Genomic DNA, 15980 nt, shown 5'->3' on the forward strand with positions numbered 1-15980 from the left:
AGGAATGTTAGTGTAGCAATCGTTGTTATGGAGACCGTGTATACCTCTGCATCTCCACGTTTGCCACGGGAAGGAGTTTTTGTTAGTAGGATGGAATAAAGAGTTACACAAACCTGGATCCACCTTGATAAGTGATGCGATCTATGTAACTCTCATAAGTGTTACCATGTGTTTATTTCTCTGGGCAGCCGGCTGCCGAGAATTTGATTGATTTATCGTTTGTTGAATTAATTTGGAAATGCCCGGTTTGCAAAAAAGCAACTTCAACTCCGGATTGCCAACAATCGGGAGTGTTGCTTATGTTTAATAGAATCCAGTGCCACGAAATTTCAAAATTAGTTACCTATTTCTGCATGCATTTACCGAAACCGACATTCAGATTCAACGCCTCCCTCATTCATTCACTTCCCCAACCGACTGAAATTTCATGCAGAATCGAATGCTTGAGTGCAGAGGAAATATAAATTCATTCACCAACCAAAGCATTCATTTGTTATTTGTGTCGTCAGTCTGAAGGCAGAAGCTAGCATCTTCTACATTTTCGAACATAAGTGAGCTGCGTAATCTATATCTGGTGCACTTTTGATCAATAATCCCTCTCAGAGCATAGAAACAAAATACGCTTTGCTTCTGAAATTGAACATGTGCGTACCTGAATGCGCTGCGTCGGGAGAACGAATGACGAGGGAAACGAACCAAACATTTCATTCATCACAACGGGCATGAATTGAATTTCGGTTTCTTTCAAGTTCACGCAAGGATGTCAATTTTTTAAGCTCTGATAGAATCAGACGGTATGTGAACAATTTTATTATTATTATTATCCGGCGTAACACGATATTTAAACAAGAATTCAATATTATGAAAAGTCTCAATAGATCTGTCGAAATAGATGCGGTAATACCTATGTAATTGAAGACTTCGCAATACAAGCACTACCGGCCGCTAGTGCTTAAAGACGGTATAAAATTAGCACTACTGAAATACCACAAACGACCAGCTTTTTATGTAATCGAAGACGCCAATTTTTACACTAATTACTAGAACAAGATTGAAACAATAAGAGCGAAAAGAAACTAACCTGTCACCTTTTACGTCAATAATCAAGCTAGAATATTTTTATACTCATGAAGAAATATGGGTACCATGACAATCAATAATATAGTGCATGCACTACTTCAAAGCAATTGAAAGTATTTGGTATAATCAGCACAATTAATTTGATTTAATTTAATTGATTTATTGGACTAAAAGTAAGCCAATGAATTTGACAATGAAGCATATGTTCTTCGTGCTGATATGACTGCTGCGAATTGGTAACTGGCATCTGATTCTTCTTGCGAACTGTCAATTCTCAACCCTCATATATGATTCAACAGTGATCATTTCACTCAGACAAGATCATGCGTATTCCTCACGCACAATACCCACTGGATTAGTTTCCTGGTTGATCAAATAAACACTGAACAAACAATGAAAGTAGTTTGATCAGTCCAAACCAACCAGAGTTTTTTAAGCATCTAGCAAAAATTCAAATCTCTTTTTAAATTATAGAAGTTGCTACACGCAAATTTTGGAAATCTGAGCCAATATTCGATAAGTTCACGTTCTATGTAGACCAAAATGAATGCCAAATTTCGATGCCTTTGAGGTCGCTATCAAGTGACAGATTTTGCCAGATATTTTTAGTTGAACTGCCTTTGAAAAATAGTGGCAGCCAGGGATGCCATTATGCCAGATTTATCTGGCATAGCCAGAGTTTTTTGCAGCTTTCAGACAAAAAGACAAACCTCTCCTTCTGCCAGATTTTTAAATTATAGAAGTGTTTGCACACACATTTTGAAAATTTGGGCATATTTTCCCCAATTTAACAAAAATTGATTGATCGATTTCGATGAATTTGAGGTCGCTGTAAGTGATAAATTTTTCCAGACATTTTTAGTTGATCTGCCAGATATTCTTTGAAAAATACTGGCAACACTGGTAGCAACCCTGGTTAGGACTGCCTCTTTGTCATCGAGTGAACAGCGATATCTATAACAAGGTAACATTAGAAAAAAATCGTTAGTTTGTGTTCTGACGTTGTAAGCGTAGCAGCTGCTGCGCTTCGTGTCAGCTCGCATTCTTCGGTGGTAGGTAATACATCCCGTGACCGCCGCCAGGCGCTGAGTTTCATGCATACACAGAAGATACAATGATGACACACCACAGAAACAGCAGAAAGGGGCACCACCAATCCATTCATTTACCTTTTGGAGGTAAATGAATGGATTGGTGGTGGGATGGTTTGTAGCGTCAGGTCCGTGTACTGATAAATTCACCACGGCGCGGTGCGTGTACCAGAATGTACTGCGATTTAGACTTATCGAGCTGCGTTGATATTGTGCCGTTTTGACGTTTGAATTGGGAAAAAAACAAATCGTTTACACGGCGAATTGGGAGAAAAACAAACCGCTTCTGGGCTTAAGGGGAGGGTGGTAGTATAAAAATGCGAGATCTCAGTGTGCGTATTTTAAACGTCAGATATTTCAATACATTGAAGTGTGAACTGGCGTGTGCTTTTTGGTTCGTTTGGTTGCTCTAGCAAGCGGTAGTGCGGGTGTGATTGACGATTAGATAAGAACTGGTTGTTTCGTTGTGTAACGATGGTGTTGGCTTAATGGATGCTGATATTATGATTTTCAGTTGATGATTTGATACGAGTTACTTCCTAAAGCTAATTTACGTATCATAGCACATGAAATTTCATACGCAGAATCAAGGAGCTTTTATTCTCAGGTGATACTATCCCCAACAACGCTGATCAGCCATGTTAGTTTTATAAACTACAGCTAACAACATTGTTTACAAATTATGATAATATGCATATACACATATCCATTTATGTTTTCTTGGATTTTATTGTGTAAGCAAAATTGTTCGCTGTCATTTTTCTTTTCCGCAGCCTGCGGCACGCCTACCTCACTCCTCACCTGGTTACTGCCAAAGACGAATCAACTTAGAACTCTAAGCACTTTGCGCGGAACTATCCATCGTCTAACGCTTATTTACTGTAGAATTTCGACATCTATCTGCTTTATTAATTAAGCATTAGTTTATAAAAATATATGGAAAATTGGCGGAATAATAGCTTTTTTCCCGAAACCCTATTTTATTGAAGAGGCTTGCGGTGATCACCATCGAAGACCAATAGATCAACCAAAATCCCAAAACTCAAAAAATTCCATTAGTATGAGAGAATTCCTCGTACCATAACGATTAGTTGAATAAATAATTTCCTGCATTCGGGAACGTTTTTCATAAAAAATCGCTGTTTCAAGCTCTAAAAATTGTATTTAAAAATTCTTATCTATAATATAAAAATGTATGTATATAAAAGGAATTGTTAAGGTACGAGAAAAATTAATTATGATGAATTGAAAAAAAATTGAAGAAAATCGGTTGAGTGGTTTTTCAGCAATCGTGATAACGGAAAAGCCATTTTTGGAAAAACGACGTTTCGAGATAATCGAGTTTAAAAATTTCAAGTTGCGCTTCGGAGCGCTGTAACTTTCGATCTATTTCGCGAATCTCTATAAAAACTTGGAAAAATATTCTCAAGAAGTTAGAGCAATAAATAAAATTTCGATTTCTGGAAAAAATAAAAGGCATTAAACCCCTTAACCATGGGCTCTCTCCCACACCCTACAGTGTTTCAGAAGTAGCGCATAGCTCAATACAAACACCAGACTAACATACTATCAAAACAGTAGGTTGTCTAAAACTAAGACTATAACAATTATCATCCAGAGCTACTGTCTTTACTTCCAGGAACATCACTCGGGACAAACCAGTTTATTTATTTTATTTTGTTTATTTTATTTGTTTTATTTATTTTATGTATTTTATTTATTTTATTTATTTTATTTATTTTATTTATTTTATTTATTTTATTTATTTTATTTATTTTATTTATTTTATTTATTTTATTTATTTTATTTATTTTATTTATTTTATTTATTTTATTTATTTTATTTATTTTATTTATTTTATTTATTTTATTTATTTTATTTATTTCATTTATTTTATTTATTTCATTTATTTAACGGTTCTCAAATTAAGTTTTAAAGAAAAACCTTTGTCCTAAATAAAAGCACCCTTTTCAAAGGTTAGTATTGGGTCAAGATCTTTCATATCGAAGACATGTGTCAAATTTCGTCCAAATCGAGTTGAACTATGCCTGCTTGTTGAGTGGGCGACGAATGCAGCAGTTCCTTCTACTACCGGATGAATTATTTTGCTGGCATCAAATGACCTGTTCTGGGCTACCATATAGGGATCTAATGAATATGTTTGAATTGTTTTTATTGCCTTTACTAAAACCCTTTTTTGGACCTATCTTCAGAAATATATTTATATCTTTTTTGCATTTTATTTTCGTTAGACTCCGGTTTCCTATGTTCTAGTTCTCGATTTTTATATGGCACGACTCACTAGTTCATCGGTGGGTCTTTTATATATTTACAATAGTCCTCAAACCAACCGCTATTGAACCAACATGAATGAGTTTTATTGTATCGCATGGTACTTCCGAATCGTATATGTAGGTATGCAAGGACTTCACTCCTTTTCCGCCTCAGCTGTTCCGTGTACAATTTGGTTAAGGCAAAGATTCTGTGTACACAGTTTATTTTATGCAACGTTATCGTTTTATTCTATCATTAATAACAGCACACAAATAACACTACATTGCTCGAACCGTATTCGTAATCAAATGTGACTTTATGAGTACCTCGGTGGAATTAAGAAAGAAAGAAAAAAAATTCCTCGCCTGTTGACGAATAGACGACGAGCTGACGGAAGGGTATCAAGTGGGAGCACATTGCACTTTGAGTCCTCAATACAGGAACCATGCGAACCGTATTCTTCGGACGCAGACCTTGAGTGCGCCTGTTCGCTACCGGTGAGGATGGGGTTGATTGCACAATAAAAAGTATGGGAACTACACATGCAAATCAAATATTAGAAAAGGGTCCTGTCGTGGCTTCCATCCGTCCACTAGTGTAGAAGATTTTCCGGTGAATCACGATATAGGTATACACAAACAACTAGTCATATTAGAACCAATAGTAAGGACTCTCACTACTGAGTATTCGTTTCCTACAAATTTTAGTTATTAATTTTTCTTCTATCGCTGGATAATCACTGAACAGTAGAGTAATAAAGATTTGAGTGAGGTGCTTGGGGTGATAAAAATGCATAGAATTCGATCTAAGGTCTCTATTCAACGATTTTATTTAGCTCCAAACGCCAATTTTTGAGTAATTGAGCATCCCAACCGGTTATAAGTCCTTATTCCCGCCTTTATCGTCCCATTGTTTCAAGTACCGAGAAAGAAAAAAAGATTACGACCGCAAGGAAAATATACTTACCTAATCTGAAGAACTATTCGAGACACGCCATTACGGTAGAACCAAAGCAGTTGACCGATGGCATTGTCGCTACTGATGGTGATGACGGAAGGAAAGGAATTCTTTCTTCCTGCTCCTGTCGCTCCACGCACGCCACCCAAACAGGGATATCGTCAACTTGAAGTCATACTGTTGGTATATGTATTTGCGATTTTTTCCCACACAACACACCCTTTATTTTCCTGCCAAGGTGCACGGGAAAGCGACGAACTTAAAACAATTTATTTTAATGATTATGATGATTTTTATGAATTTTAATGAACACAATGTGCACGAGAGACTATACTCCGAAGCAATTGTTCACGGTTCCTCACACACTAATGCGACAGGGGGGTCTACGATGAAGCCTTGAGCTTCACCAGATAGCACCGAGGTTCGGCTCGAATACCGTCAAGTGGGTACTTTGTCATTTCTAGGCGAGGTCTCACGTAAAAAGGAACCCGGGTCTATTGATTTTCGCTTAGACTGGTCGCTGACTGAAAAAGGAAAACTCGAGGAGATTCCGTGATGCGGTATTCAAAGTAGTCTTGGAATAATTCCAGCTCTATGATGGTTTTCGTGTTGTCATGCGATTGATTGTGAGGGTATCTGGTGGGCCGGTGTGAATGATTACAGAGAATGGAAATTCTGAGAAATTTAGCTCTAACGGAAGGGGATGGGGATGCACACTTGCACAGTGAAACGATATAAAGAATAGATCGAGGTAGTACGCAGTGTAGATGTTGACGAACCGAGTTTTTAAATGCGGCCAAAATATTAATCAATTAATCAAGGCAACATTTTCAGCCAGCTCGAAAAGCAGCATTTCATTTTATTTCTTTCTCTTAAAAGGATTTTAATTTGAGCTCTGTTTTAGGGCAATTGATGAGAGATTATCAATCTTGATCAGCAATGAATGAAAATTTTACATTTATTCTCACCATATAACGCAAAATTAAACGTTGATATATTCCGAACAACTACAGTTCAGGAATTTGATAAGAGATTTCGACATTCTGATGCTTTTAGTTGGACAATACTCCAAATTGCACAGGCCCAACCAAAAAACGGTACAATTAAAGTGTCCGACCAGCGAATCAAGACTGTAAAGGGTGTACGGAATCAAATTGCATCACTTTCAATTTGTTTTTTGTTTCGATTATACAGGTATTAAACTTTGGGTCATTCGCCTCGTGTTTTGAGTTAGAAAAATATTTTTAGAAAAAGTTCTAACACCTTGTGCCAGATGATGCTACGTACAACATAACTACACTATACCCCTCCCCCCTGACGCAAGTTTTACTAGCAATTGCGCCACAGTTGTGAAAATGGAGTCGGAAGAACATCAACGGCGTATACAAATTTTTCGCAGGTAGCTAGAAAATCCGGATCTCTCGCATCGTGCAAACATCTTGAAACTGAACATGCTACAATCTACAGTAAGTCATGTGGTGAAACGGTACAACAAACGTTTGACAATCGATAGGAAGGAAAAAAGTGGCCAAAAGTGATCTCCATATAGCGTGAAGCATCACAAGCACGACTAAGGAAGTCAATTTCCTGCCAATCTTTCTTAATCCCTTGAAAGCACCAGAATTGACCATCATCAAGCAAGCCGGAGACATGCTTAGTAGAGTGGGACACGGTTGTATGAAAAAAATAAAATTTTGCTCCGAGTAACTTTTTGGGTCCCATTTAGCTCCCAGAACAACTCTGCAAATATTAAGCTCGATCGGTGAAACTATATTTTTGCGCCCACCGTTTAAAGTTTACATGGGATTTCGTATGGGGAAATCGTCTTTTGCAAAATAATTCGTTCAAGAGTCGCCCGTTACCTCTTAAAAATAAATAGATATCTGATTTTAATAGAAAATTTATTAAGGAAACAAAGTCTAGAAGACCGCGAAACGATCTGATGCTTGTGGAAAAAGCTATTAGGAAAAAACCGATTAATGCCCTGAAGATCGATAAAAATTTCACTTTGCAAAGCATCCCTGCTGCTGATGATCAAATTATATGCAAATTTTTTAACTTTCTCTAATTATGTTCAAAAGAAGCCTGAATTTATCCCTCAAAACTATTGTGAAGTGGCCAAACAGTACAGATAATTTTTAGACACATTTGGAGAAGATCAAAACAAAATTTCAAATAATTGGATAACCAACAGCAGTGGTGCTAGAAAAAATGAATATTTTATCAATAGTCAGAGCATCAATCGGGTTCATCTTAATAACTTTTTTCTAAATCGTCAGATCGTTTCGTGGTTTTCGAGAATTTGTTCCTTTGTTAAATTTCCTATAAAAGCCACATAACGGTTTATTTTTAGAAAGCAATGGGTGACACCTGGAGAAATTGTTTTGTGAATGTTCATTTTCCCATACAAAATCCCATGTTAAACAGCGGATGCAAAAATATAGTTTCAGGGATCGAGCTAAGAATTTGCACAGTTGTTCTAGGACTCAAATGGTACCTAAAAAGTTGCTCGGAGCTGGAATGTAATTTTTGTCCCACCCTAATGCTTAGCAAGCAAAATCGATGGATTTCCACACAAAAACACAAGATCTTATGAACAGTGTTAAGAGGAAGATACGTGCATTTGGATATGACTATGAAGTTGAAGAAAACATACATGCAAAAGTTTAAATGTATGTTTTATTTTCTTTCCTAAATATTTGAAAACGATTGGCAGAATAAATGTTGACGATTGTTTTCTTGTGATGAAATTCAATTCCCTACACCTTTTTATACCATGTTCATCAGCGTAGTCAGTCACGAATTGCACGAATTAAACTCCGTTAAATACTACCTTCAGAATTCAATATTCTTTTGTAATGAATTATAAAAAAAAGTTCTCCAAATAATGACTAAATTGACGAATTATTTTTAATTGTTTTTATATTTTTACTATTTACTATTTACTATTTACTATGTGAAATACATTACATACATGACACTGCTGTATGCAGTGGCGGATCCAGAGGAATAGTCCTAGGGCCCCATACCCCCACGAAACAATTTTAGTTGTTGGGAAACTTTAAATTTGTTTCAATTTTTAATTAGTTATAAACTCAAAATTATTCCAAACCGGATTCGACCACCAAAGCTAATTTTAATAAAATGAGGTTACTACATATTACGTATTGTACAATGAATATTTCAATATCGAAATTTCAGACCCCTCTGAACTTTTTTTTGGATCTTCCCCTGGCTGTGTGCGTTAGCTAAGCTGAGTTGTGGGCATATATTTTTGATTTGTAAAAATGAACAAAAGATTCGAAATTAGAATATATTCGCTGGATTATGTGTACGAAGTTTTGTAGCTTTACGTAGTGATGCATTTCATCGGCGAAAAATCATTTGGAGCATTGATATTTAAAATTTGGAGGTTATCATTTCCTCCTTTATCAACTATGCTCAATGAGCATTGCTCATATCATCTGTATGTTATTGGAATTTTGTAGCGTCGTGTAGAATCCATACACTGCCTTGTACAAAGAACGTATCAGTCTAAAAATAATTTCTCTTCCATCATATGAAGCACATCGCGAATCTGTAAACGTGTAAAATCCGCATAATAACTCTTGCGAATGAAAGTTTGTGTCACTAGCCGTAATTTATGAACTCAAATTATTTCAAAAACATTTTCTAAGGACAAACTATGCTACTTGAAATAGATATCGTGAAATAATTGACCTCTCAATGTCAATGAAAACAACTAATATTGAAACTTACCTTTAGAAATAATTTATAGCATATAAGTAGGCATTGTAGTACCATTCGAAGTACTCTACATATGTTCGAGGAAAAAAAAAGTAAACATAATCGTTATAGCACGGCCGAATGTTCTTCTTTGCTTCTAGCTCTACGGATTATGATTGTGTATTCGTTTCCTTTGTCGTATAAGCATTCTGTTAACGATGCTGGCTGTTGATTTGACGGTTCTAGGGGCAATCTTGAGTACTATAGAGGTTAAGGTATTGGGGTGTTTTAGATCTAAAATCTGCCAGTTTGTAAGAAATGACTGTTGTATCGTGGAATTCAATAAAAATAATTCGAACTTGCTCTTTGCCCGATTCGCACCCATTCTGCTTTTCAATTTTTACAACTATTCAGCTTTGAATACAGTGCTCAAAAACTTTTGAGACATACTAATTTGAAGCGTTTGAAAAAAACTTGCTCCAAGTATCAAAAGCGAAAAAATCCTTCCTGTATGAATAGTTCAATGGCTGGCGTCCAAGAAGGGCTAACCCAATTTTTTCCGAAATCAACATTTTTGCTTGGGCTTTGCTTTGATTGGGCTGAGTAATCCACGTGTACTGCCATTTAAGAAATTTGAAAATAATTTCTAGATTTTTCACTATTAGCAGTCAAAGTTGACCAATGGAGGTAACCCCAGTGCTAGCTGACGTCCAAAAGGGGCTAACCCCAGGTTTTCTCGTTCGTTTTCCGAGGTTTTAAGAAAAAGTAGTCTATCGATTCGCAATAAGTAAATTTTATGTTGTAGTTCACATATCGGTGAACTCGATATAAGACTGGATTGCATGTCTCTATATTGAAAGTTGACCGAGCAATAAGAGATTAAGAGAAAAATGGTACATTGTGGTCGGAAAGTTAATAAAAACGTGGTATCAATTATTATCTTTCGTTATAGAGTTATAAAAACAAATCACGGCTTCCGTGTCAATTACATTAGGTAATCAAACCGTTCAGAAATGCGATAAAATAAGAGATTTAGGAGTTATCTTAGATAAAAAATTCAAATTTGTGGAACATTACAACACAATTGTTCATAGGGCTAGTAATATGCTTAATTTTATAAAACGCTTCGGATATCACTTTCAAGATCCTTACACAATTAAAACTCTTTACGTAGCATATGTTCGGTCTATTTTAGAATATTGTAGTATTGTTTGGTCACCATTCATAAAAAAACACGAAGTGAGAATTGAGTCAATCCAAAAACAGTTTCTATTATAAGCACTACACAAGTTAAGCTGGGCAGTATGCCCTCTTTCATCTTATGAAGCACGTTGTATGTTAATAGATATTCAAACATTGAAAGAACGTCGGGACTATGCTATGATCTCGTTTCTAAACGATATCGTCATGCAGCGTATTGACTCATCTTACATATTGTCAAAATTAAATTTATATGCTCCTACTCGTCAATTACGCAATAGAAATTCGTTTGCGATAGGTCATCACCGTACAGACTATGCTAAATTCGGACCACTAAACCAGATGATGGCTGCGTATAACGAGCATTGTGAAAGTATTGACCTTACCATGCCCCGTACAAGTTTAAAACAGTTTTTCAACTCTTTACGGCATCATAGTACATAGAAATAGTATACAGGATAGTATATAAGCAATTAATATTTGTATAATGTAGTCTACACTTGATTGACGAATAAATAAATAAATATAGTGTTTTCGGAAAAGTTGCTGTATGGCACTTAGCGCTTTATTTGGTTAAATCATACTAGTTCGGAATTCAGTCGCTAGGGCGGCGCTGTTACCAACTCTTTAATGAAGCTAGATATAAATGTGGTGTCTTTGAGAAAGTTGTAGGTTAGACTGGTTCAATTTTTTACTTTTAGCTCCACTGATTCCTTTCATGGCCTCCAAAAATTTCACAGTTTATATGGAAATTAGTATGGAAAATCGGTTAACATAGAAAATAAATTCTTAAAAATTCACCTCATAAATCAATTCATGAGAACACTATAAAATACTAACGGTATTCTTCTACTGAATCTAAAATTCGCTGAGAAAAGTAATTAACTAAAGAAGCAGCGTGACTTCAAAACAAGTGAATTTTATTATTAATCATAGCAACCCTGTTTGAATAGCTCCATCGTTATACAAGTGTGAACAAGACTTGCCACCCAACGCTCGCGTATGGCAGATACAGTTATTCAAACAGGGTTGCTATGAATAATAATAAAATTCACTTGTTTTGAAGTCATGCTGCTTCTTTAGTTCATAAATTTTCTCAGCGAATTTTCACAAACTTACAATGTTCCTTGAATATGTTCAGCAAAAAAATACCTTTAGAAATATACAGTGTTCTGATTAATTGATTGATGAGGTGATTTTTTAAGAATTTATTTTCAACGTTAACCGATTTTTCATAATAATTTCCATATTAACTTTGACATTTTTGGAGGGTTCGTAGACAAAACCGATCGGTACCAAAATTTGCACAATTACTAAAGGCCATAAAAGGGATCAGTAGAGCCTGGTGGAGCTAAAAGTCGAAAATTGTCTTATCAATTTAAACATATCTTCTGAAAATACAAAGTTTGTAGGTCCTGTATGCTTCGAGATAGAAAAGTTTTTAGTTAAGACATTTACTTACAGATTATGTTTTCAAAAATGTGCCTTATTTCAAAACTTGGAGGACCTACAAAGTTAGTATCTTCGGAACTCGTAAAGGTTTATGATCTATACAACTGAAATGTGTCAAGCGATTTGCAAGTACTTGTTTTTCTTCTGTAAGCCTGATCATAGGCTCATAATTTTTTTCTGATGCGGCTTTTTTGATCTTTTACCATATTGTGTATAGTCGCTTCCGTTTTCCTAAAAACATGATCGACTGCACACACTTCTTTCTCAATGGATTTTTCGCGATGTCTCACCAAATTGTATCTATCACAAAAGGTCCAAGTTGGACCAAGGCGAATTCAGCAATTCACATACCCATTTAGCGAAAACAGTTGATAACAAGGTATTAGACGAAATATATTATCCAGCAAATCTATAAATACAATAGCGCATTGAATTTAATTAATTGTTGTTTCCAACAAAAATATAGTTATTTGGCATACATTTTTTTTATTTTTTCAAATGGATTTCAAAAAAGTTTCCTCTATGAATTGTAGCCTGCATTACTTTCAATCAATTGATGTATAAATATGTATATGTCCCCGCTTTAAAACCAAAGTTACATGCTAAATAAATGTTTAGCATGCCTACTTGCTGCACCTCCATTCATTGTCGTTGGATAATGTCGCAAAAGCTACGACAACCATTTTGGTCAAAGTGGGTTCGCGGCAACGCAACCTTTTTACACCTTCAATGCGTTGTTTGAAATTCGTACGCAGCTACTTTCGACATGAAAAACTTAGTTACAAATGGCAAAATTTTCGGTGGCATGTTGTTAAGTGCTAAAAGTAGATTACATAAGTGTTTTTTTGTAAATGAGAAAGTTTTCTTTCCATGTTGTTATAAATAGTTCATGAAACAATTAACAAGAATAAGACTTTGCGGAATGGAGAAAATCGCGATGTATCTCTTGGCGATTTCTTTGCTGATTTACTCATTAAAATCGTTCAATAGGGTCGTCCACAAAAAAAATTGAAACCAAACGGATTATAAACATTGAATGATTTAATTTTCGTCAATTTTTTTTACAGAATCTATCTGGATTTGGTTTGTCAATGACAAATACTACTGAAAAATAAACCTTCCATTGAAATTGTAATTTCTCCTTTCTGGGTATATTGATCCGTTACACCTGATACTTGGAGAAACTTCGTCTCGAGAATTCCTTGCGGTGTCTATGTAGAAATTTAATATTGTAAATACAAAGAATCGCGAATAGATATTAATATGAAATTACTAAATGTAGAAGAGAAATAGTTATCACCAACTTAATAGTGAAATCCTTTTCTTAAGGGATATCACGCTTTGGTTTGACTAAAGGTTTGCCCAGGAACACAAAAAAGAGATTCCGTTTCGGAAGCTAGCCTAAATCCGGGGCTAATTTAGTCATGTCATTGAGTTAGTGTCGGATTCTGATGAGACGTAGTCAAGGCGCGAATTCCATAACTAATTAGGGCATTTAAAAACAAATTACGAATCGTCTTGGAACTCAATTTTGGATATTGTTATATTCATAATTTACTATTTTCAGAAACTTAACAAAAACGCTATCAAACCTTTGGTAACTTTACTACCAAAAGATTACATAATTCCATTAACTGAAAGATTGAACTTATTTGGAATGAAATTTTTCCACCTTTCAAAGGGAGCTAAAAACGAAAATATAAAGTACACTTTTTGAGAGAGAGGTATTTTAAGACAAACAAGTTATTTACAGAAACTGTTCCGTAACTCTCTAAGAGTTAAGATTTGATGGTATATGTCGAATGATTTTTCAAACGGTTCCTAACCAAGAACACCCTGAACATCTTCCCTTAAATAACGGTACACTGTACAAAAATGTTTTAAAAAAACGAATGAAGTTTATTCTTTAATTTTTTTAATTGGCTCTGATTTTTCAGATTAAAGACTTCACAGTTGGTAAAAAATATTTCAAACCTAAACTTCAAAATTTATTTTATTTGTTTTGTTATAGCAATTATTGAGCAAATTAATTTTCATATATTTTTATTGCGCAGATATTTTTGAGTTTAAAAGTGTGCAGCATAGTTTTACGCAATCATCACCTTTGCTTACACGTGTTTTTCTTTTGGCTTATTGGATCCAGAATATGCACAACACAAAGTCCATCAAACAAACATCAACAGTTTGATGACCATTGACTAATTTATCATGAGCTAATAAGAAGGGCTGATTTTACTAACAAAAAGAAACAACTCTTGAAAATATCAACTTGATTAGAGATTATCGATAGCGATCGATTCTGGCTTGTGATGCCGCTGTTATACTGAAGAGACTCGCAATTTAAATTCACTAGAATTTCGATTTCAATATTCAAAATGATTTCTGTCATCTTATAGATAAGTCAGATCAAGAATGAAAAATTTCCACTTTCAAAGTTTATGTCTTATTTTATTGATCTAGTGTCGATCAAGTCGAGCGCCTTATTCTAGAAATTCTGTTGCATAGATTTACTTGAAATTATCCACAATTATTGTTTAACAATTGAGTGCACCCGAAATCAGATTCACTTACGCGCACTTTTTCGATAATTTCTCCACACACGTATTTACTATGAAAATCTTACCTTGAGCAAACCGTCTCGCGACGGATTTAGATCTCATCCTTAACGATGTCAGTTTTACAGATAAACTTTTTACACTAACAGAAGTGAAAATCTGAACTTGAAACTAATTTTCACACATATTCAATCATATGTAAGCACGTTTCATCAGCAAATGTCGTTATCCAATCAAGTTTCAACTTTTTACACAATCGTATCTACAACCACAAAAGACCGGCTTTCCAACAATTCATAATCCGGCAAACATTTTAAAATCCTGCCAATCGTTCCGAGCCCTGCAGTTTGCCTAAAAAAATATCTCACAAACACTTACGAGCATTCGCACTGATAACAGCCGACCAACTGATACATCGCGATAGTTTTTCATGTACGCCACCTGCTGCGAGCCATGCTAGCACATTGTTTTTCCTTCGTCCCGAAACGAAAGCCCCGCACCCACAAGCTGCCGTCTCGCTGTGCTTCGCTAAATTTCCTTCGGATCAAGCAGAACTATCAGCAAACCACTGAACGCGCGCGGACTAGATTCATTCCCACGAGCCAACACGTCGTCGACGTCGATAGTTTCGATTCACGTGGTAGGCACCACTCTGCTGCTGCTGCTGCTAACGGTGTTAAGCTGTGAAACAAACTGAACCAGACATCCCGGCAGGCCCTCCGGGGGGACGGAAAAGCGCAACCAATCCACTGTGTGCGGTCCGTGTTTTGAGTTCCCAGTGAAAAAGCGCTCGTGAAAACAAATATTTTCACCTAGTTTTTATTTTATGACTGCTCTCATCCCCCCAAACCCAACACCGTGTGGCAGTCGCGGGATTCTCTCCGCGCTCATTGAGAATAGAATAATTACTGTAATTTATATAAAAACACAATTCACCCCGAGTAGGGACCGAGGATTCGCGCGTGCTCTCACTCTCCGATGGGGGGGGGGGCGCTACGAGTGTCCCCGCGTGGTGCGGAATATCCCCACGAAACATACATCGAAACTAAACAAAAACAAAGGAGGAAGAGACGCTCGCGGCAAATACTTTGGTAGCTACATTCGAGCGCGTGGCAAAAGAGAGCGATTAGTTTTCCGCAGTTTTTCCCAACTAACTGCACTGCTGGAAAGGTGGACATGGATCACCTTCCCGTAGGAGCCGGAGCTCGAATTCGCTGCAAACAAAGGGTTGTTACGCGAGTCCAAGCGGTCAAGCAGATGATTGTCAGTGGTGCCAAATTGGTGCCTGAGAATGGTGAAAACGTTTCTCACAGCAGAATTAAACGGTTGATTTTATGTTCGCAAAGCTGACCATATGATTCGAATCGGTGCCACACAAGCTATTATTACTAAGATAACTTTCCTGTTGATATGTTATGTTTTGATACGTTTTGACAGATTTCGTCAATATCTTATATCAAAACGTTACTTTTAGCTGAATGGAGAAACTGGCAGCACTTATTTGACATAAATCCAATCAATCCAAATTCACGTTTGATACTACAATACTAAGAATAATTCTGCTAACTGTTAGAAATTAAATGAAAGGTGATATCCTTAGTTACTAGTTTCTGTAAGCAAAACGTGGCCAGGTAGGGGTTAACAG

The 15980-nt window shown here is 36.0% G+C and overlaps 1 protein-coding gene across 2 annotated transcripts in view; it reads right to left on the minus strand.

Annotated features, from left to right (window-relative positions):
* LOC131678608 (transcription factor hamlet) overlaps nt 1-14994 on the minus strand; it is a 290300-nt gene extending 275306 nt beyond the window's left edge. For both annotated transcript variants that reach the window (XM_058958826.1, XM_058958825.1), the window contains exon 1: nt 14404-14994. In XM_058958826.1, the coding sequence (XP_058814809.1) occupies nt 14404-14440 (37 nt within the window). In that variant the 5' untranslated portion in view covers nt 14441-14994. The remainder of the gene's footprint in view (nt 1-14403) is intronic.
* Between the last annotated feature and the right edge of the window lie 986 nt (nt 14995-15980).

This window comes from Topomyia yanbarensis, chromosome 2 (assembly GCF_030247195.1).
Source record: "Topomyia yanbarensis strain Yona2022 chromosome 2, ASM3024719v1, whole genome shotgun sequence".
Taxonomy (NCBI): Eukaryota; Metazoa; Arthropoda; class Insecta; order Diptera; family Culicidae; genus Topomyia; species Topomyia yanbarensis.